This window comes from Sardina pilchardus, chromosome 23 (assembly GCF_963854185.1).
Source record: "Sardina pilchardus chromosome 23, fSarPil1.1, whole genome shotgun sequence".
In the NCBI taxonomy this organism is placed as follows: domain Eukaryota; kingdom Metazoa; phylum Chordata; class Actinopteri; order Clupeiformes; family Clupeidae; genus Sardina; species Sardina pilchardus.
This window is the reverse complement of record NC_085016.1, coordinates 17,157,884-17,182,016: the sequence shown is the minus strand read 5'-3', so window position 1 is coordinate 17,182,016 and position 24,133 is coordinate 17,157,884. Positions and strand designations below refer to the sequence as shown.

The following is a 24,133-nucleotide window of genomic DNA, read 5'->3' as shown; positions in this document are numbered from 1 at the left end:
ATAGCCACCCTCCTCCACTTTGGCTGACCCACAATACGACCCACACAAACTCGACCAGGACCCTTGTTGCTGGGGGACAGGTTCACTCCTCATATGGCCACAGCCTCTTAAGTCCATCAAACAATTCAGTGACTCTGAACTTTTTGGTGAGATTGTGCAACAGGCTGCAACCATTCAAGCGGCTTTGGGGTCTTAGCCTTTTTTAAAAAGGTGAAGTCAAATTACTGCCGCTTAGCCGAGGCGGAAATTTGAATGGCGATAACTCTTGTTCCTCTTAAATGGGATGTGCTCCTGGTTAATGAACATCCCCTTAGCCTGAAATTACCTCCAGCCTCCTCCAGCTGGCTGTGAGGTCCGCGCCAGACTAATCCGCCGGGCTGATTTAAATGATTTGAAAAGAACGAGGAAGAGGAAGTGCAGCTCAAACTTTTCAGCTCAGGCGGACGCGGCGGGTCTTAAATAGAAAATTTCACTCCGCCAGGAAGTTTTGAGTAACAGCCGAGGGGTAAAGGCTAGCCGCTGTAGGGCCCAACAGCGTTTATCATGTTAACGGTGCGCTATTTCCTCACCACATAAACAATGCACAACTTCTGTGCGTGTGTGTGTGTGTGTGTGTGTGTATACTTACAGCGTTGGTCACTTCGATCTCATAGACCTTCTGGAAGGATCCCCGGTCGAAGAACACTAGCTTGCCATTGCCCTCACCCTTCCTCACAGACGTACCAGTCACTAGGAGCTGGTCATCAGGACTGAAACAGCAGTCGGTCCTAAAGGCAACACATACAGGAACTATGAGCATTTCTCTATTTTGAATTGGAACTGTACATCGGCTGTGCTTGATGATGTTTCATAACGGTTCAGAGGAACACAACTATAGAAAAATGCTTATTGAGAAATGTATTGTGAGAAAAAGGTAGTTGAAGGTTGCTCTTCATAGAAAAAAAATCCATACAGAGCAGAATCTCAATTTAACTGAAGTACTGTCTCCCCTGCAGTGCACATACAGTTCACCATTAAATTATTATCTAATTACTGTTTAATATCAATTAGTCATGGGACTAAGTTCAGCCTGCATCATCTGGGTATATGATGACTACATGATAGGGAAGACCCCCTTACAGCATTAAGGACAACTGTGAACTTTCTTTAAAGGCTTGACAACTTTATTTGGTATTTAGCATCATATTATCTGCTTCAAGCTAGAGTTCTTACATTCACCTAAATGTGAAGTCTGAAGCATAATCACATCTATTGTAGGTCGTTAACTCACATCGGGAAGAAGGTGTTCAGTCCAGTCGCCACGTTCAGAGGCTTCCGGAAGTTCCGGATGTCCCACGTCTTTAGCGTGTCATCGCCTGCCAAACAAAGTCGCCGCTGTCACAAACAAGCACGGAAAAAACACCACCGAAAATCACGGCCATCATAATCATCACCATGATAATCATCATCGTCTTCATCATCATCTTCATCATCGTCCTAGTCATGGGACACAACAGGCTCCGCTTCTGTTAGCGCGCTAGTGACGCACGGCACTCTCTCTCCCCACAGGCCAGCGCTGAGTGATGTTGAGGGGCAGGGGGAGAGAGAGAGATGGGGAGAGAGAGGCGCTGTGTGCTCTAAGGTCACTCTGGAGGAGCACACACAAGTGTGAGTGGCGGGGCTGAATCAGGCCGATTGTGTGGGAGCCAACGGCGTGACCGGCGCTGCGCTGGAGGGGTGACTCAGCCGAGCGAGCGTCAGGGAGAGAGCCGGGGGAGGGGGGGTTATCAAGGGGAGAGAGTGGGTTTGTCAGAGGAAGCAAGAGGGTTGTTGGGGGGGAGAGAGCGGGTTTGTTGGGGGGAAAGAGATGGGTTTTTCGAGGGAGAGAGGGGAACTGTGTCAGAGAAGGAGATGGGTTTTCTGGGGAGAGAGCAGAGGTTTGCTGGGGGGAGAGAGCAAGTTTGTCAGGGAGAGAGGAGGCTTTGGCGGGGGAAGAGAGGGGGTTTGTTGGACAGAGAGCAGGGTTTGTCTGGAGAGGTCAGGCGAGGATTGCGCTGGAGGTCACGGGGGAACTCCAGACGGACGACTGGGAAGTGACGTGTCCTCTAGTGGAGGAGGAGAGCCCTTCCAAGTGTGTATGTGTGTGTGTGTGTGTCTGGGCGCAAGAGAGAACATGCAGACAGTAGTGGTGGGTGTGTGACTGAGTGAGACTAACTGAGTGAATGACTTGGCGCAAGAAAAACAGAACGTGTGCGAGTGTGTCCGGGCACACCTGAAAGTTACGAGAAACTGCGCGCGAGAGGAAAAGGGAGAGCATGTGTATTCTGGAATATCATCAGTGGACTTGAGCAAGAGAGCATGTGTGCATGCGTGTGCGTGTGCGTGTGCATGTGTGTGTGTGTGTGTGTGTGTGTGTGTCCAAAAAGGCGGCCACTTATGCCGCTGCAACAATTGGCCCTTTGTGACATTCGAGAGTTCCACATCTAGCAGCACGCCGCCAGCTCTTCCTGCTCCTCCATACAGGCCTGGCTACTCTCCATCTGTCTGACCGTTTATGCAAGAGAAGTGGTGCAACTGTGTGCATGCGCCTGTGTGTGTGTGTGTGTGTGTATGTGTGTGTGTGCAACTGTGTGTATACACCTGTGCGTGTGTCGTCTGTCTGTCGTCTGTCCCTGTGAGTGTGTATATATGTGTGTGTGTGTGTGTGTGTGTGTGTGTGTGTGTGTGTGTGTGTGTGTGTGTGTGTGGGTGGGTGTGTGTGTGGGTGTGTGTGTGTGTGGTGTGCCACCTCACCTCCTCGTGATGCCAGGGTGGTCCCGTCATAGGAGAAGGCGAGACAGGAGGTGTCTGAGCCTGGGGCGTGGGCCTGCCGACAGTGGAACTTGGTGTGGACCTGGTAGAGAACAGGAAAGAGACACAGAACTTGCCTGTCAATGCCATTAGCACGCCTACTAAGGTTGCTTGATTATGGTCAAAATCATTATATCACGATTATTTTGTCCAATTTTGAGATCATGATTATTAATCGTGATTACTCAGTGATTTTGGAACTATCTTCCATATTCAAAATTGATATTTTTACCGTTTTTAAATTGAATTTTAAATATAATACAACAGGAAAAAATATGTGTAGAAAGATAATGCACACAACAACTGAAGACAAACGGAGAGCATTGTTATTAAACTGAATGTAGCAAAATAATCATTGTATTTCGATTATGTTATTTTCCTAATTGTTGGAAGTCGTAATGACGAATAATCGATTGATTTGATTAATTGCACAGCCCTAACACCTACATCCCCTCGGAAAACAAAGTCGTATCATGAGATTTTACATTCACATTTAGTCGTTCAGTTGGTGCGTTTATCCAAAGCGACTTACAAAACAGGTAAAACTCCAAGTTCAGTGTGACTAGGACATGTTCATACAGCAAAAAATAGTTAGTAGTGCTACCGCAATTTCCCCAACTACTAGCCGTGGCTTATACACTGATTAGGTTAACTATAAGGTTAACACACAGGGACATTTAATATGGTATTAATATGTTTTTTTAACTCGCATAAAACACGGTCCTGCAACTTATACACAACGCGGCTAATACACAGGAAATAACTGTAGTCGAGGATGTACAGTACTCTCGAAATAGTTGGGTTATCTAGATCACCTACAGCAAAATTAGAAAACCACATGGGTTGATTCACCTGAAGACAGCCAAGGAAAATTGTTTGATCAAATATTACGAAAAAAAACAAAACAATTCAGACCTTCAATGCTAAATGATAACCTTGGGCCTTTTAATCATATCTTAAACATTCAAACTGTTAGGCTTAGAACTACTGTATGATCTAGCTTGACTCCAAAGCCTGAATGGTGTGTGTGTGCCTAATCAATCAATCCCCTCAAGGGCCATTATGTGTTCTGTATGAACTTTAACTGCGCTCCATGTGTGTGTGTGTGAGGCCTGACACAACCACGCTCAGATATCTAGCATGTCTGAAGCCATTTGGGGAACACACATTAAAAGACATACAGCCATAAATCTAACAAAGATGATAACCTTTGTGAGTACTTGAGACTCAAGAATGCATTGAAGAAACCATTACAAACATCAAACCCATCATCAAGGCTCTGATGATTGACATAGTAGTGTGTGTGTGTGTGTGTGTGTGTGTGTGTGTGTGTGTGTGTCTTTCACATGTTTAATATTCCCTCTGTCATCACGCACTCAAAGAGCTCAGCCTCATCTGGGTCTATTGGCCTCCTCTTAGAGCTCGTCACCGGCCTCCAGCACCCTGCCACCACTGACACACACACACACGCACTCCCACAAACACTACCAGCAGTCATCACCCTGAGTGGCGCTAGGCTATCCGGCTTTGCTGGATGAGGGTGTTGACAAGGGCGACTGTCTCTTAGCAGGACATCTGCAGGTAGCGACATACCGCACCTCCTCGACTCTATGGCCAATTGCGAGAATAAATCTCCCGGGCATAGTGAGAATAGGGGACACATGGCGGTCCAAGCAGGGGGGTCCAAGCGCCTTTGATAAGTCTGTGAGCTACTGGAGCAACAATGCGACGACTGAGGGCGCTAAGGCCCGGCTTCACGGTTCAGCTCCATACATAGCGAGTCTCCTCGTTCTACAAAAAGCCTCGGCGGGACCGCTTTCTGCGCTGGACCGGTGCCAGTCTCTCAGGGGCTTTGGATGAAGATGTTTGGATGTTTTCGCTAAACCAGCCCCCCCCTTTGCCCATAAAAACAGAAATCAATGCCCCGCTGTTAAGTGCATGGGGCAAAACATGACACATGTGAGAGAGGACACACGTGCCGACAGACGAGGCGAGGCAAGACCAGGGGCCAGCGAGTGGTGGGTCTGTCTGGAGCCCGTGGGAGGGAGGGAGGGAGGGAGGGACCACACACCGGGGGTCCATCTTTTGAAAAAAATGTACGGCAGACACGCACGTGGAGAGGTGAGGAATTGCCAATAAAAACAGATTCCTCTTTCAGCGAGAGTGCTGCTTTTATAGATCACACGGGGGACGACAGAGTGGGGCTGTGGTCTCTGAGGGCAACAGGGCATAGAGAGAGAGAGAGAATGTGTGTGTGTGTGTGTGTGTGTGTGTCTGTGTGTGTGTGTGTGAGAGAGAGAGAGAGAGAAAGAGAGCGTGAGTGTGTAGGTTTGTGTGTATTTTTGTGTGCGTGTATGTATAGTCAGTATGCGTGTGCATTTGTGCATATGTGTGCAGATACCATGTGTCAAAAAGAGAGGCTGAGTGTTTTGTAGATTTTTTTTGGGGGGGGGGGTAAAATGCTCATCAGGTTAACGCAGGACACAAGGACCATGTCCTCAGCAAAGCAAAGTCATGGCTCACACACACACACACACACACACAGTCCCCAAGCAGCTGTCACCAAACATATAAATACACACATAAACACACCGCAAAACTGGACCCAGTCACCCTCCTTCAACAACCCAGCTGAAAGCTAACTGCTGCTGTATCATCTTGAGTCAGCCGTTAATGGCGCTACTTTAAGAAGGTGTGCATAATCACTAAATCACCGTCCCGTGAAGGGAAGTTATTTGAGTCATTAAAAGTCACTAAAAAAAACACATGACTTTTTCTCTTCATAATAAAAAAGCTAGAACACATGAATCCACCTCAAGGGGAGATACTGAAATCTTCTGAAGTAAAGTTTACTTTGTGTCATTATCTGTGGGCTAAAGCCTGCCTTCATATCCAGACAATCAGCTGGTGGGATGAGAGGCGAGTTGCAGTCTCAAGCGCTCAGCATATAGCCACTCATATGAGTGCGCCGACAACACTTTCGGTCACTTTCGGCACGGACGCCAGTCCCAAATGTTTTGACAGACGAGCGTTAAATGAACAATGGATTTTATAGGGTGGCAGTGAAAAACAGAACTGAATCATAATCTATACTGTACATCCATGGTGATAAGTTCCTGCAGTGTACAGAGTATTAAAAACAATGGAATCTAATAGAATTGAACATCAAAACTGGAGTGCACCACACTCATATTGGCAGCTTTGTGCGGGGTGAGTGTTAGTCTGCTGATATTGTTTGATTGTGTATCTTATCTGTAAGCAAGCATGTGTGAGTGTGTGAGTGTGTGAGTACGTCTGTGCCTGTGTGTGCGTGGGTGCGAGCATCCATGCGTGGCCATGCTTCAACAACAAAACTAACTTTTCCTGTGTGAGTGTACGGGTAGCAGCAGCAGCAGCAGCAGTAGCAGCTGCAGCCGAAACTTCAACTCCACGTAACAGCACAAAAAAAAAAAGAACGAAAACGACACGAGCACGCAACTGGATGAAAGGGGTTGCATGAACATGTTGGGCAGTTAGTCATCGCCAGAGAAAAACAAGAGAGACTCATCATTTCAATGTTTCCTTCGCTCGCTCGCTCCCTCCTCGCTCGCTCTCGACGGACCGCGTGCGTGTCTCTACCTGTGCCGAGCGCAGCCAAAAAACTCCGATAAATCTTTTAAAGCTTTTAGCAGGGAAGGGGAAGCCGACGGCGGACGACGGAGGCACGTTATATTTATGCTCGGTCCCTCAATCTCACAGGGCTCCTGAATAATAACAATGAGACAAGCAGCATGCAACTCTTGACAGAATAGTTCACTCTATGGAAAGAATAGAACAGAGGGAGGGGGGGGGGGGGAATGTGCAGATCGTGCGACTGAGGCCCACCCACCCCAACCGCACAGAGCACTCCAAATGCAGTAGGCATTATGCATCTATCCACTGTATACGACTCGTAAATGTGTATATGTACACAACTTATTTATAGCTATCTATATGCATACAGCGCATTTAAGATGGAATTTCCTTATCAAACACAGGTAAACTGATAAGGGTATGGGCTTCAAATTACAACCATGCCAAGATATTCAAGATATTGCAGAATCTACACATATGTCCCCATCATTTCGCAATAAGCTATCCAGTAGATGCAAAGTGTAGTAGGGTAGGTTCTTGTAGGGCAGAATTTGACTTGGCACTGATGACTGTAGACTGCGGTACAATAGAGATCGGACGTCTGGTGAACTGAGAAGCAGTAGCTGGGTACATCTAATCGGAACCTTCTGGAAAACTCTTTTCTTTGGCAACACGAGAAGGAGCATCAAAGAGTTCATTTATTTGGTCTCTCTCATGGTCCTACTTATATGAACATTTGGGAGTTTTGTCTTTGTAAATGGTCGCTTGTGTGTGTGTGTGTTCGTGTGGGTCTATGCAACTTGTTTGCAGGGATAGGACTGGGATGTGAGAGACAGAGTGAAGAGAAAGCGATGTGTGTGTGTGTGTGTGTGTGTGTGCGTGTGTCCATGCGTGCGTGTGTGTGAAAGAGAGAGAGTAAGAGCAGAAGCGTGACGTGCGAGAGCGACTAAGAGAGTGACAGAGTTGTGAGGCACTGAGACTGTCAGCACTTTCAGCCACAGCAGGGGAGAGAAGTCATTTCCCTGCAGTGGACAGATAAGACCCACACACTCTCACACACACACACACACACACACACCTTCAGTCACAAGATTACACCCACCATTTTCTCCTCATCCATCCCTTCCATCCTTTCACCCACCCCTCTTTCTCCACTCTTCGCATCCCTCCTTCTTCCCCCCCATCGTTCCACCTATCTCCCTCTTCTCTCCCTTCCTCCCTCTCCTCCTCCTCCTCCTCCTCCTCCTCTCCAGGGCTATTTTGGTTTGCTCTCTTCGACACGTCGGACACTTTGCATAACGGCTCCGTCTCTCGCTCTCCCTCTAAGTGCGTCCCACTCGGCCTCCGCGCCCCTCTCCCGCTCTATCAGTCCGGCTGCACACCCAGGGTCACTAATGGGCCCTGCTGCTATTCATTCACTTGAAAGAGTCTGCCCGAGTCTGCTCCTCTCTGGGGCCTGACTAGGCACAAAGTAGCCGATGGGTGGGTGTTGGGTCTTGGGGGGGGGGGGGGCAGGAGTAGCGAGGTTGGGAGTGATTGAACGTTCGTAATTTTTAACAGGTGCCGGAGCGCAAAAATGCTGGCAGAAACGTGCGAACGAGCGAAAGAATTCGCACAATGTTTTTTGCTGCTCCCTTGTGATGGCTAATAGATGGGTCGTAATGTTTCAGATGACAGGGCTGAGGGGAAACTCATTAAATATCATAAGCGAGAATTAATTTTCCTTTTGGGAGAGGGAAGGGAAGCTGTACAGAAGACATGGGAGTATTCAGGTTCTCTGGGCTTCCAATCACCAGAACCGTCTGTGTGATGGCTTTCTGTTCCGTGCTTTCAACGTGATGGAGTCAGCCCATAGTTTCAGTGTGTGGCTGGATTAAGGTTCCTTCACGATTCAAGGTGTTTTCTGTTTGATATGATATATCCTTATAAGTGGACACAGCATTAAGAAATGTTTTAAACAATCTGTAATCCTATTTAAAATGATATGTGTGTCCAGATGTTCAAGAACTTGACAAATGAACAAAACCACTTATTGGTGCTTTGATATCAGGAAAGTAGTATTAGACATTCAAAAACAAAACATTATTAAAGTCTACTTTAACTTGGATTGTGTCCAAAGTCTCCATTTATATGTTGCTTTACCTTAACATGCTCAATATATTGATATTGATGTACTGATTAATGACATTAAGTACACATTGTCCAAATAAACTTACATTTTAGCTGTATTCTGTTGATTTTGATTCTGTTACATTAAGCCTTGGATTAGCGTAGCATCAACTGTGCTATATGGTATTACAGTATGCTATTCTTCAAGTATGTACAGTATTTTTAAGGGCAGGTTAGGTAAACATTTCGACCACTCAGGTCTCCGTCAGGTATCTACAGTACAGGTTGGGTAGGTACACAAAAACCCAATAAACATTTTACATACCCTCAATTAAAATACCTACTACTATGATTATCTACCACAAAGTCTACCATAAGCTATAACGCGCAAGTATTTGGGGTATGTTTCTATAGGTAGCTCAGTTTCATATCGTCTTCAAGTTAATTTTTCTGGTATATGGCTCTGTAAAGGGCAGATAGTATACCTGATAGTATAAGCTAGCCACTTTCTGGAAAAGTGAACTGAACGGCCATCTACCCAGTCAGATAGGAGGGTGCTTACCCTTCTCTTCTGTGTGTGTGCACTAAGCCAGTCCGACAATGTTAGCCTAGCTTAGCATAATTCAGAAAAAGTGGGCTGACACCTCTCTGGTGTAAACGGCAAATAAGCTCATTCCCTAAAAAGTCGCCGTGTTCTTCTAAGTTTTACAGTTGCACGGTCAGTTAACCAAACCATGTGAGATCATTTTTACTACCAGTGGGAAACTGTGGGCCTAGACAAATGCACATGAAACCAGAAGTGTTTCACATATGTGGTGCCCTTACAATGACCTGTTCCAGAACCACCGTTACACCTCCAGCCCAAGACATGGAAATTGGGTTATGCTTCGCCCAGAAGCCTCCATGAGACGCATGGTAAGATCTGATTTCACCCCGACTATCCACACCGGAGGAGGGAGAAACAGAGGAGAGAACACACAGGCAGACAGGGAAAGAATAACGAGACGGGAGAAGCGACACGCTGGAAAAGGAGAACAGAAATCGAGAGCATTGCAATAATAAGAGAGAGCGAGGGAGCTGGAAGAGTGAGGTCTATCAGTACAGGTGAGCCCTGCCTCCCGGTCCCTGGTCCCCCCCACCCTCCCCCCCCACCATTCTCCACCTGTCATCACCAGCACCCCGATAGGGATCGGACACAGCTGATTTCACACTCCAGCTCCAGTCCGACCGCCGCCGCGGGGGGACTCCTCCACTGCTGCACGGATGGAATTTCCATTTTAGATGAGGAGGTGAAAAAGAGGGATAAAAAATGAGTGCAACTGTAATGGTGAGATGTTGACTCATGCGTATCTAGTCTAGTGAGACTTTTTTTGTCTGCGGTTGAAAATAGATTGGTTGCAACAAGATTGTATCAAGTAGACATTCACAGTTTCATCCAGAGCATAAAAAAAATTCAACAGGTGTTTCAAAGTTAGTGATAATGGGAACTACTGTACTCAAGACAAACCCTTAATCTTTGCCACCTAACCACCCCTAATGGAAGATAATATGACATATCAGTCTCTTCTGGTTTGTTATCCAATACATCTCCATTTGCACCAACCAAACCCCTTTAACCAAAAACCAAATCACATGCCAGAGCAGTTCTTAGTGTAAGAAACAAGACCTCTGACTAGACAACAGTGTTCAGAACAGGGTATGTATTACAGTAGGTGCATGGGAAATGCACTATGCTCCCGAGCACCACACAAACAAACTACACCCACAGTATACTACATCAACAAAGCTCTGGTTATTTAGCTTTGATTTTAGTCACCACCTGATTCATGTCTACAAGTATTTCCATGCCTGTTGTTCTAATCTACTGTGCAACTTTTCACCACATGAAGTACCATTTTTAAGCCTCATTTCACACACACGGAAAGCCATTATGGAAATATAAACACAACCCCTGATGCCCTGATGAAGACTAAAAGTTGAAACGCTTACGCATGTAGCCAGTATTTACTGATGCTTGTTCATTTTACTTTTCAGACAGGCGTGGCTCAATTCTTTAGCTTTTTTCATGTACTGTATGACCTAGGAGGCCCATTTTGATGAGCACCCTGTAGTTTTACAGCAACAAATATTATTGACCCTGGGAAGCATTCTCAATCCTTTTCCTTACATTTCCAGCCTCATTTAAAATCATGCCATGTCTATCCAAAGCCACACTATCAGAGCCAAGAGGCTTCTGAGGACACTCCGAGGGCCCGTGGAGCTGATGGACCTGCCGAGATGTTTGGAGGAGAACCCCAGAGCCTGCCTCTCGGAGGGGGGGCCTGGAAAAGCCCGACGCGTCAGTATTTATGACCTTATCCTGAGGAAACGACTCGAGTGTGAACAAACTCGCCCAGATGCGTGAAAGAGCCTGGGGGCAAGAGCGGGGGGGGGGGGGGGGGGGGGGGGGGGCACGACACTCAAGCCGAGAGACGAGGGTCTTGGCTTCTCGTTGGGGGGAGAAGTAGGCTACCCCCCCCCCCCCCCCACACACACACAGACACACACACACACACACTCTGTTTCTGGCAGCAGCGTAAACTCAGCTGTGATTTACAGTGTCGGTTTTTGAGGTGGGGAGCCACAGCCTGATGGATTGGGAAGCAGTATGAAGACATGGGATCATGTGTGAGAGGGAAGGAGAGAGCATGAAGTGGGGAAATACGGAGAGAGACACAGCAGGGTGTCAACGGATATGTACAGTTACATCTACACATGCGGTCACACATACACACACACACACACACACACACACACACACAAACACACACACACACACCTGGCCGCATTTGTAAAAACACCTGTCACTAAACATGTTCAGATATATTCGCTGTTTAAATCATTTCCAAGGAATGAGTCATAGATATGGATGTTTCACCCAGTCAAGATAATGAACATAAATGTTTTAAGGGGTTGGGGGGTTAATTCAATGAAAAACAAAAAAGTCTGGCCACGCATAATTCATTATGACACTACAGCAACATTCATGCTTCTTGTTCATTGATAAAATGCTATAAAAACATGAAGACCTAGACACTTACATACACATATCAACTGTCTCATACCCAGGAACACACGCGCACACACACACACACACACACACACACAGTGATATCCAGTGAAGGATAAGAGCAGCTGTTGAGGGGTTTTGGCCACTTGATCCTCTGGACCAGCACGAGTTCAGAACTGACTTGGAAAGGTTCGCCTTCAGAGAGGTCATCACAAAGCTGTGTGTGTGTGCCTGTATGTGTATGTGTGTGTGTGTGTGTGTGTGTGTGTGTGTAGGGTTTGTGTGTGTGTAGGATTTGTGTGTGTGTGTGTGCATGTAGGGTTTGTGTGTGTGTGTATGTGTGTACAGGGTCTGTACGTGTGTGTTGAGTTTGTGCGTGTGTGTGAGTGTGCGCCTGTACTATATTTACGTAACGCTACTGGGTTAACATAGTTAAGAACAGTTGTGCTTGGATAAGATCTTCGCAGGCCTCTTCCGAGGATGTAACCAAACCCAAGACAGCCAGAGCCCCGCCCCGCCCTCCCTCCGACAAGCCTCCTGCAGCCTGGCCGAGCTGAATATGTGCAAACTCTCTCGTGATGACCCGGGAAGATGAGCGGGCACAGAAGAAAGAGACTCCGAGGGGCTGTGTGTGTGTGTGTGTGTGTGTGTGTGTGTGTGTGTGTGTGTGTGTGTGTGTGTGTACGTGTGTAAGTAACTGTATGTGTGTGTGTGTGTGTGTGTGTGTGTGTCCGGCTGTGACTCCCCGGTTAGGTTTCATGCTGGGGGAACTGAGCAGGAAGAGAAGATTAACAGGGGAAGCACACCAAAGCAAAGCACTTTATGAATGAGCGCTGGGAACGGGCCGATTTCTTTCACCTCCTCGGCCATTAGAGCTCGCAGGACCTATAAATAAAACATGGACGCTACGACTGTGCCCTCAGGAAGAACCGTATGACTATTTATGACCACAGTTAGATGCAGGTTAATCTGGATCCATTTTACCGTCTCTGACGAGAAGACAGGCTTCATTCCAAGTAAGTGAGAGTGTCTGTATTGCTAAGGGCTTTGATGTGTATCGAGGAGATTCAAAATGAGATGGCGTTGCATTGCTGCAGTGCTCCAGAGGTGAGGTCATCAGACTGTCGGGAAGACTTCAGGAGTGAAGACGCATTACCTAAGCAAACAGAGGCAAGGCAAGAGGTAAGGTAGTGATGGAATGCCGGAGGAATGAAGGTTCTGAGACCAAGCAGGGCAATCTATGCCCCCAAAAGGGCCAAAGCTCTCAATCCATGCGCCCCAAGAAGCCTTGCTGAGGTCCATCAAAGGACCCAATCAGTGCTGTCGGACGTTCTTCAAGAGCAAAGCCTGTCCTTCCCAATTACTCTTCAGTGCAAGTCCAAGATGGAGGTCAGTCAACAGATTGCTTCTGTCTGTCCACATTTTCTGCTCTCGAGAAAACGAATGGTGGTTCAAGTAGATGTGGGCTACTTACATTTCTCACTGCTTCTAAGCGCAATCCTGTGGATCAATTACACTGTGCTGAGTAAGGGCTGCCTCTGATTTTACGAGAACGATAAAGCTGAAGAGATTTTTTTTTGTTGTTCCCTGGCTCTTTTGAGACTCATGGCTTCTTTCTAGTGGCGAAAGGCTGATCTCATCTTGTGCTTGCGGTTGTTTCTGAGGCAACCGCCTGGCCGGGTCCAATCCTCCCAAATCCTACTGATTGGATCAGGGGTGCATGTAAAGGATTGTTTTATTCGCCATTCACCATTCACCAGATTTACAGCCGATTACGAGAAAACGAGACAACGGGGGGCAGAACAAACCAAACCTGCTGGGCTCCCTGGTGACTCTCCCCAACACCTGTCAAAATGGGGGGGGGGGGGGGCAGGGGGGGTGCTCGGTGCAGAAGGGTGCTCGTTGACCTGGAACTGTCTGGGGGTGAAGGGAGGAGGAATGGGGCAGTTAAGAGAGGGAGCACAGTCTTCAGTCTTCACCATCCCTCCCCACCAACCCCACAAGGGCAGCCTGTTATTGTTAGCTGCTGAGGAATGCTGGTTAAATATTTAGTCTGAGCGAACAAGCAGTAATAAATTACTGTACAATCTGCTCATGCGGGCTGCTGCAGTGAGCTGGGAATGGGTCTGAAGGGAGCGTAGCTGGGGCAGAATAAAACAGGGATGCCACCACAATACGTTCACCCAATAAATGATGTACTTGCATTTCTATCTCTTGCTTATTGCACACTAGGCTCCCATTCTGTGCAACTGTGGACTGTGCAACACCAGCTGTTTTGGTGCGTGTGTGTGTGTGTGTGTGTGTGTGTGTGTGTGTGTGTGTGTGTGTACACACTTCATTTTGGTGAACGCCTGCCATCAACAGGTGCTGCAGGAGAACTCTCATCCTCCATGCATCTTCGTCCACCCTTTTTAAACAATGCAAGATTGCACTCCAAGAGCCAAAAGGCTTTCACATGCTCTAGCCAACATCCTGCGGAGGATCGCTCTTCAACCAGGGCCTGGAGGACAAAAAAAAAAAAAGCCTCTGCAAAAGCACCCCAAGTGCTGCATTTAAACTTGTGACCCCCTTTCTTAACTCCTCAGTCCATATAGCGCTGGAAGACAGCCATCGGCGGAGGTATGTGGGACACCTGGGGACAGTGTCGGGGATCCTAAACGGAGATAAGTTACGGCCCCCGGTCGCACAGCCCCTCAGCAGCTCTGCACAGTGTTATAGAGCCGCAGCCTTTGAGGCTGCGCTTTAAATAAATAGACCCGCGAGGGAAAGGAACGAACGAACGAACGCCCGGTCCAGAGGTAAGGATCCACCAGGAGTGACTTACATCATTTTTTAAGTGCTTGTTCCTCTTGTGCCAATCTGAAACAGGACAGGCCTCATGAGCACACAATGCTCTATGCTTGGGAGTATGAGTAACAGAGCACACGGCAGCAGGAGCAGGACCAGGCCCATACGTGTCTCATCAGGGTTGGTATTTCGGAGAGGGGGGGGGGGGGGGGAGGGCCCTGTGCCTGATCTGAGTCTTAATGACATTTAAAGTTCCGAAGATGCTTATATGGAATAAACTGTTATACTGCACTTCATTAAAGCGTTCTTAGAAAGGAAAAAAGAGGGAGTTTCAAGTCCACCGTTCAAGAACCAGACCTGCCGGATATGAGGAATGGGAGTAGTTTAGAGCGCTCCGATCTGACTCTTATGAGATCAATCAGAAACATCCCGGGAGAATTCAGACATGGCAGAGAAGTTCAACGAATGAAGAAGGAGAAGGAAAATAAAGGGATGGGCAGGATGGGCAGAGAGAGAGAGAGAGAGAGAGAGAGAGAGAGAGAGAGAGAAAGAGAGAGAGAGAGAGAGCATATGCTCTGCATTAACTCCTCTCATTCCTGCTACCAATTAAAGTCGCCGTCTGAGTTGAGGCCTTCTCTTAATGACAATAATCCCTCCTGACATGCGGATTAATGCCGCGCTGATTCTCATGCAGGTTTACATGCCAGTCCGATGAATGTGTGGCCTCTGCCTCAAGAGTGCTAGTTTTGACAGAAAGATGATTTGCGTGCGGACGCCCGAGTAGGCACAGCATAACTTACGCTAGCACAAGACAGAAGGACTTCACAAGAGGAGGGGGCGGAGTGAAACTGACTCACGGGCTCCAAACACCTCGGGAAAGTGCCGAGAGCGGACGCTAATGACGTAGAAAATGAATTCAGCATGATGGGCATCAGTCAGGACACCTACTCCAGGGGGTGGGGGGGGGCCTGGGAAAAATTTGTCGGGGAGAGTTTTTCTCTCCACCGACCCTGCCCAGAGCTCCCGAGTCGTTCCCATCCTGTGAGGTGCGGAGTGCGAGTGGAATAAAGGAGGGAAGGGGGTTAGCGTAAGGCCAGCCGGTGACAGCTGGGGCTGAAGAATGGAGTGTGCCAAAGTCACTCCGTCGTCCCCCCCCCTCCGTCAGCCCCTGATCTCTCCACTGAAACGCGTCACCTGGCAATTTCCTGCTGGTGCTCAGACAAAGAGCAGAGCCCGGGCACAGAGGAGAGGAACTCCGAGAGAGAGAGAGAGAGAGAGAGAGAGAGAGAGAGAGAGAGAGAGAGAGAGAGATTCATGTGATATGTGTCTTGATGTTTTGTATGTTGGTGCGTTCTGTGCTTTTGTGATGTGCTGTGTTATCTTTAACACTAGCTTTGGCAACACTGTACCCAAACAGTCATGCTAATAAAGCTCCTTTCAATTTGAATTTGAATTTGAGAGGGAGGGAGAGAGAGAGAGAGAGAGAGAGAGAGAGAGAGAGAGAGAGAGAGAGAGAGCTGCTGGGAGAACACAGAGACTTTTCTCTCCTGTGAGGTTCTCTGGAGTTCTACAGCAAGCTGGAAAACGATGTTGACGCTTTGTTTTCTTTTCTGGTGCAAAGGCGGCAAAGAAATGGGGTTTGCAGACACCCAAGAGATGAGGAGTGCTGTCCAGCTACGCGGGAAACTGGAACACACCGAGGTTTTCTTGAGCACTGCTGAAAACACCCGACACGGACCTCAAGAGAACTCAGAAGATGACCTGGCCCAGGAGAGTTCCACAGGTTGTAAACATGATGCTTTCACATGCACTGCAATAACCCTGGGCTGTTAAAGCAGAGCCACCACACCTCCTGACACACTGATTTCCACCGCTTTGAAGCAGAGCAGTCGGGGAGTTCTCCCGACGTTTTGCACGCAACGCTGCAAGAACCCACCTGGTTCACATGAAGAAGAAGGTGAGGCCGAGCGACAGCAGTAATTCCGAGCGTTACCGTTACGTGGGATAATAGAGCATTGTTCCTGCCCGCAGATACCACCGTACAAACAAAAAAATAACACACTCCACCTTTACCCACCTCTCCTGCAGCGTTGGCTGAGCCTCTGCGATATTCCCTTCCCCGTTCACAGTAATAAAATTCTACCACACACACACAAACAATTCCTCAAACTTCAGTGGAAGACCAAATGCAGGCGCCAATAAACACAAACCTGTTCAAACACTAAATCAGGAGAAAGGAACGTTGCCTTTGATTACTTAATTGCTTAGACGAACTAATAATGGAAAAAAGTAGAAAGGAAAGATAATTAGGCTTTCCATTTAGCTTGGTCTAGCCACTCAATCACTACTAGACACGGCGTTGTTACATCATAAGCGGTTCCTTACGCTTGGTCAAGACACCCGCACTACGCTTCCTGTAAGCCACAAAAACACAGAGACTAGACACAAGCTCTTCATCTTCAGCCGAGTACCAGGAATAGGCCAATCTGTGATCAATCTCGAAACGCTTCCAAACAGACTAGAAACCAGATGAGTAACAACGTTCATTCTGATCATATCTATGTTTAGTACTTTATCAAGATACTGTACTGTACAAACGTAGCGAGTTAACAATGCGGTAATAGGATATGTTTTATCTGATTATAAAGCAGCCTGCTAAGGTTGCCATATTTGGCAACCTAGGTGGACCGACTGCAATAACAGCCTTGTTGATCGTATTGCATTAGCATGTTTAATGGTCTGTGAATTCGTTTCACTACTCTGGATGTAAGCCAGTTCACCAACAGCGTCCAGAGACTTCTCGATCCTGCACTTTTCCGATTAAACGACTTATTACTCAAGATGTGGGATACTTCCAGTCCGTCTTTGAAAATCCTGAAGCAGTCCCGCTCCTGACAGATTTACAATATACTGACTGTTAGTTTCGGCATCTTTATAGCAATGCCTAATTCCCTGTCAGAATTCACAATTCCCATTCCCACATGGTCTACTCTTCTTTATTGCTCATTGTTGTTTTAGTGACTTAGTTGTGGCAATTGGAGGATTAGGGTGGGAGGGTTCAAACAAAAAAATACATTTGTCAGAGGTTCCTACATCTTTGACACTGAGGCAAATACCGACAGTGTCAAACTGAAGGAAAACTCACAGAACTCAATCAGTATTCTTGTGTCTTGCACTGTCAGTGCAACGACATGAACCTTGTTCAACAATTCTCTGAGGTGAGTCAGTTGCCTCTGTGATCTGACCCTTGAACTCTGAGCTCTGACCTGGCTCCACACCCATTAAGACCCAAAAAGAGGGCCCTGGTCTGATATTACACAGAGAAGAACCCAGAGACTTTATTTACATCTCAGTTGTAAACACCCTTTTCCCATCTTCGGCACAGCCCTGACCTGGTTAGTGTCAGTGACCTCTTGAACCTTGACCTGTCTGGTTGGTCAATCTTTGGCGGACCTCGTGTTTCTACAAATTGTGCTTGACCTAATCCACACTCAATACAACTCTCCCAAACAGTGCTTCATTTAACCACTGGGTCATCATTGGTCCCATTGGGCTTGAAAGCTTTAGACTTTAAATTTCTTCTCATCATTTTGGCTTACACCTGACCTGACCTGACCCGATATCATACATAAAGTCCACATTATTAATCTCTGCTGTGACTATCACTGCCCCTGGTTTGCTCATGCCTTCAGAAAACCTAAAAAAAAGAAAAAAAAATCCCAGCAATTGCAACTGAGTCACCTTGCACTTTCTCATTAGTGACATTTAAATTGTGATCTGGATCATGCTGGTTGCCTGAACTCCGAGTTTACATCAATGGCATAATAAACGGAGTACAGAGGGATAAAGAACAAGTGGAATGGCTGCAAGGCTGCAAGCCTGAAGAGTAACACATTTAGCTGCTGACATACTAAATCTAGCCAGTGTAGGCTACTAGACGAGATAAGATAAAACTAAAGTTTTGCATTTTATGTATCGGGTCAGGGTAACAGTGGCATAGATGTTTGTACTCATGTGTGTGTATTGTTTTATACGTTATTGTCCAGAAGGAAATTTGACCTCTGCATTTTATCCCTCTGGGCGTAGTGCCCATGTACAGTACCATATCCGGCCACCCTTTGGTTGCAAGTTCGATTCCCTAAACATGGATTTTAACCATCACTCAACACGACTTTCCTGATCACTGGTCAACGTGGGCGCTTTTATCGTTAAAGTTACCGCTATTTTTATAGTTATTGTTTCTCATGTGAATGGCCCTTAAGACCCCTTTAAGTCCGTGCAGATGGAGCTCATTGAGATAACAGGGAAACCACCTGACTGACGGGTGACTTACGCTTAAGTTGCGGTCCCAGATCTGGATGCTGCCATCTTGGCACCCTGCCGCAATGAGCTTCCCGTCCCTGCTGTAGGCGCAGCAAGTCGGGGTGACTTTTTTGCCCTGCTGGGTACGGGGCTTGAACACACCCTTGTGTTTCTTCTCCGAGTTCACGTCCCACGTGCGCACCGTACTGTAGGACAGGAGAGAGAGAGAGAGAGAGAGAGAGGAAGAAGAGGAAGAAAGAGTTGATTAAGTGAGAGAGAGATACAGCAGACGACAGAATGACAGTGCAAAGATCAATCGCTATACAGAGAGAAAGTGAAGGCCCGAGACTAGGACAAACAGCAACAACTGCTTCACGTTACTGGAAAGCCTTGCCAATCTCTCTCTCTCACTCACTCTCACACACACACACACACACACACACACATAAAACCAGACCACCCCACAGGCCGTCCACACGTCCAACACCGGGGTGCATTAGTCACCTCTCACCCTCACACAAACGACCAACCCCAAAGCCCTCAGTCACAACAACACGGTGACACAGAGCAAGACAGAGCGAGGGAAAAGAAGAAAAAAAAAATAACGAAACGAGAATAATGGCTCGGGAGGGACGTCTGCGAAAGGAAAAGCAGACACCCCTGCTGGAAATGAAGTGGAGGATCAGGACGTATACGGAGGGATGCTGATCCCTCCGAACGCCGCTTCGCCTAAACACTAGACACGGCGGTGCCGCATCTTAGGGGGGGCTGAAGAAGCACGAAAGGCACCGAACGTTAAAGAGTGCTTAAGTACGTCCTGACCCAGGAGGACTTATAAACAGAGAGAACAGTAGATCAGGATGACAGCCGCATTGTGGGGTTCCGTGAAATCTCCCATTTTCTTCTCAACATCTGCTCAACACATTACAGCGGCCGGGTGAACATGGCGAACGTGCACACACACACACACAAACGCACACACACACACAAAACTATATGCACAGGGACCCACACCTACCATAACTCTAACATCACACAGACGTATTATGTACTGTGCATACGTCAAACACAGAATGCTCCGTCTCAAACACATAATCCACTGGACACTGCACACTCCAGTTTTTCTCACAGTCCTTTCTGTACACACAGCTAGGCCTACAGGGAGATGAAAGGGTACACACACACTAACATGATGTACTAACACATTCAGCTTCAAAACGTTATTTCCGGTCAGAAATAAACAAGGGGAGAAAAAGCAAGAAAGGTTCGGCGGAACCCTAGTTTGTTCTAAACCAGAACCTCAGAGTCCAATGTGAAGCAGGAAGAAACCTGCAGTAGACACACAGGACATGGAGAGGTGACGGGCAGGACACAGCACTAAATCAGAGGCAGAGAGCAGCCGCTGCCGCCGCCACCACCTCTACAGCAAACAACAGCCTGCTCCTCAGTGCATTCAAGAGCAGTGTGCCTCAGCCAGGAAAATGTGAGTTAGTGAGAAGAGAGAGAGAGAGAGAGAAAGGGAGGAGGGAGAGAGAGGGGGCACTCTGGGTCACTGAGGAATAAAGATTGACCACTCAACGGCCAGACTGAGCGGTCCTCACAAACACATGTCCATGCAAGCTTTCTCCAACTCGCTGAGCGCACACGCACACACACACACACACACAGACAGACACACACACACACACACACACACACACAAACACACACACACACACACACCAATATTGGCTGTACAGATGTTCAAATACATGCACCGACTCAATTCTGTATTCCATCTCTTACCACACATTTCCCTCTCCTATTCTCCCTCCATCTAAACAACAGACCCATGAAACGGTTCCCACGCTCAGCTCTGAATTCTGGGTAGTGAAAGACAGTAGTAGGGTCAAGTGCATGTTGGACTCGGGGAAGAATAACGAGGAGAGACCACAGGCAAATGGAGAATAGAAGAAGTCAGGAAGGAAACAGCTGTCAAGAAAGAGAGGACAAAAAGAAGACTGGATAAAATGAAGAGAGATGGGGTGAGAGTAGAGAGGAGGTGCCCTCTTCTCTCCCCACCGCAGGTTCTCAAACCACAGCACAGCACAGCCCTCGCCACCGCAGCGGGTTGCTTTTACCAGCCTGACCTTCGGGGTCACAGACGTCCAGCCAGGAGTGTAAACACACACGTGTCTCTGACAACACACCCCACCACACACACCCAGCGTGTTTAGACAGCCAGGCAACACACACACACACACACACACGCTAGGATAACGGACACCAGCCTTCGCCCCCTCTCTGCCTGCCTATGCCTGGAATGGTTTTCATCACACGGCAGGTCTCCGACTCAGGAAGTTCTCCATCATGATTGGGCACGGCCATGATGGAGAGGGTGGAAGCGTCAGCCATGCCAGGCGGACATGTTGAGTGATGACCGTGTTGGTCGGGCTTCTGGGCCTCGCTTAGAAGGCCAGAAGGGCTCAGTGGCTGGTGATGGAGGAGACCACCTGCTCTATGTCAGACGTCCATCTCTAATTCACATGGCAGGTGGGGGCATTGTGAAAAACAAAATGGCCACACTTGCAAGTTTGCAACTCTCCTCCGGATACAAACAAACAAACAAACAAACAAACAGACAGAGTCACAGAACATTGAGCATCTCACAGAAAACCACAGCTGCCACTCTGTGGGTAGTTACTCATTCTGCTGGATTTAGAATGGAATTTTATTTCATTTTATTATATTTTCAACAATGGATGTGCCGCTAGTAAAGCCAATGATATATGGGACTGCCTGTATGTGGATTTAGAATGGAATGCTACTTTATTTTATTCTATTTTATTTTCAACAATGGATGTGGTGCTGGTAAGGCCAGTGATATATGGGACTGCCTGTATGTTTGACAGCCCATTCTACATTACTCTGGCCAACTGGACTGAGAACTGTTAAAGGACATGTGCTAAAAATGTTTGGTTTTTTTCCGTCCTATGTCACTCCACACACACACACACACACACACACACACACACACGGAGCCACACACCGGGGACTCGGGGTGATAAGAGACACAGGCCATACAGCCGCAGCAGAGCACAACCAGTTTATGAGCTGACGTGACCAGTCACACATAAACCCACCAGCTCAGCCTGCTGATCTCACACACACACACACACACACACACACACACACACACACACACACACACACACACACACACACACACACACACACACACACACACACACACAAAGGTCCATGTGCTAAATTAATACACAAGCATACACAGCGCTATGTTCACAGAATACAAACACACACACACACACACACACACACGCGCACGCGCACATACAAGCATGTATGCACGCACCACACGTCAGATGCTATCAAGCTTCTGATCCCGGGCAGACGAGTGTGGCTAAGACAGCCTCCGATGGAGGGATGATAAGAGGGAGAAATGAAAGAGAGTCTGATCAAAGCACGCCTGCGGTAGGGGCCACATTAGGGACTGCGTTGGCTGTCACCGCTGGTGATTGTATGTGCGTGTGTGTGTGTGTGTGTGTGTGTATTTGTCTTTGTGTGTGTGTGTGTGTTGGTCTTTTATTGTTCCTGGAGCTATGAAAGGGAGGGGAACAGGAGAAAGTGGCAGGTGGACAAATCATGTTACCTCCCCGAGTGGAAAGGGAGCGAGCAGGGCGGAGCAGCTGCCTGCTGCCGTGGGCCTCTGGGACCCTTCCAGCAGCACGACCGCAGCACTGAGCAGTCATTCATTTGAGCCTGAACTGGGAAAGCCCTGATTAGGACTGCTGTGCTGGGGGTCCAGTCTAGTTCACTCACTCTCTAACTCACTCACTCACTCATTCTCACACACACACACACACACACACACGCACCCTGCCTATTCATGATCCCAGAGTCTTTAGGCAAGAAAGCATAGTGCTGAAGGGCGAGTGTATCTTGAACGCGCAAAAAGTTGACACCCCAAACGCCACGCTCCCTGACAGGAGGACATGGAACACTTCACCTACAAAGCAGGACTACAGTGGCTGACTCCTGGACTGTACGTGAACCTAACGAGTCGGCCCCAGCTGATTGCCCAAACTTGTCCCGCTGGGCCAAGAGATTTGGAACTCACACCCTGTTTCCATAGGGACGGCGCACTTCAGCCCCCCAAAAAGTGCACTCAGCACCCCTGAAAAAGACCAAATTAGGTGATCCCAAGCGTTGGGAGTAATCCCCCGGGGAGTTGGGTTACATCTAGGAAAAATGGTAAATGCGTTTGGAAGAAAAGCGAGGTATGCGAGAAATAAAATAATAATTTTTAAAAAAAGGTCTGCATTGAGCCACAAGGTCGAGGTGTCATCTTACAGCCAGCGAGACACAACACAGCTTACTCACAATGGCAAAAAAAAAATAACAAAAACACGCTTTGTCCTCCTTGCACGAATCAAGAGTTCAAGAGTTCCAAGTCCACGTGCCTGATCGCGGCTATATTTAAAACTAGGAACGCTGCCCAAATTACATGTAAATCAAAGAAATGTACTGCTCTGTCCACACCAAAGGCCTTTTTTTTTACCTTGAAGAATGTCCATCACCTTCAGACTCCATGCTCTTAAACTAATGGAGGATTTTGTATGACTCCTTTCCAAAGCCCCTCCTGGCATCTTGCACTGTGGCGAGTGTGAGAGAGTGCAAAAAAAAAGCTGTTTAGTTAGCGAGCCCATTTGCCACAAGCTCGGAGTTATCCGCTGAAGGGTGTCTGGACCGTTGCCACCGAGACTGGAAGTCGTCCGCCGTCGGTCTGATCCCTCGGCTCTGGGGGAAGAGGAGCGGAGCGGCGCGGCGTGGCACTCAAGGTCGACGCCTACTGGTGACATGTGACACGCATCAAGAGATCATCCACATAAAATTTGTTTTAATGGAGTGCAGAGCCGGTCCTTCGAAACCCTTTCAAACGTGGTTTTCATTGAAACGTTTCATGCTGTGAAACAGACATCCCAGTGATTTGTATGTATTATTCCATACTGTTTTTCCATAAACACTGCACATAAACAACCAGCTTCTGGTGATGAACGGCAGACATTTTGAACGTGGCACCAAACTGTGACTCACTGACACTTAAAGCCGTGAAGTAGATCTGCTTGCCATTTTATCTTGGTGACTGGCATTTCTTTCAGCCACAACTATTTGGACCAGTCACGTACACAGACGCACACACACAAATAAATTCACAGAAAACACACACACACACACACACACAGACCGACACACACACACACACACACAGGCTCCTCTCAGCGGTCTTGCCGCCGTGTTGACAGATATATTGATCACGTCGCCTCAGAAAACCACAGGGCTCCACAGGGCTCCCAGTGGTCATGGATTTCATGGCCCATCTGTTCTGGGAGACGGGGCCTGCTACAACAGGTGGCGAACCTGCGGTAGTGACCCGAGCCAGAGGGG

General features: G+C 47.7%; 1 protein-coding gene across 1 annotated transcript in view; it reads right to left on the bottom strand.

Moving 5' to 3' along the window:
- LOC134071439 (WD repeat-containing protein 70) overlaps positions 1–24,133 on the bottom strand; it is a 61,317-nt gene that overhangs the window by 20,939 nt on the left and 16,245 nt on the right. The window contains exons 10-13 of the mRNA XM_062528154.1: positions 18,720–18,894; positions 2,773–2,872; positions 1,271–1,355; positions 629–767 (exon numbers count right to left, since the gene is read on the bottom strand). Coding sequence (XP_062384138.1) covers positions 629–767; positions 1,271–1,355; positions 2,773–2,872; positions 18,720–18,894 — 499 coding nt within the window. The remainder of the gene's footprint in view (positions 1–628; positions 768–1,270; positions 1,356–2,772; positions 2,873–18,719; positions 18,895–24,133) is intronic.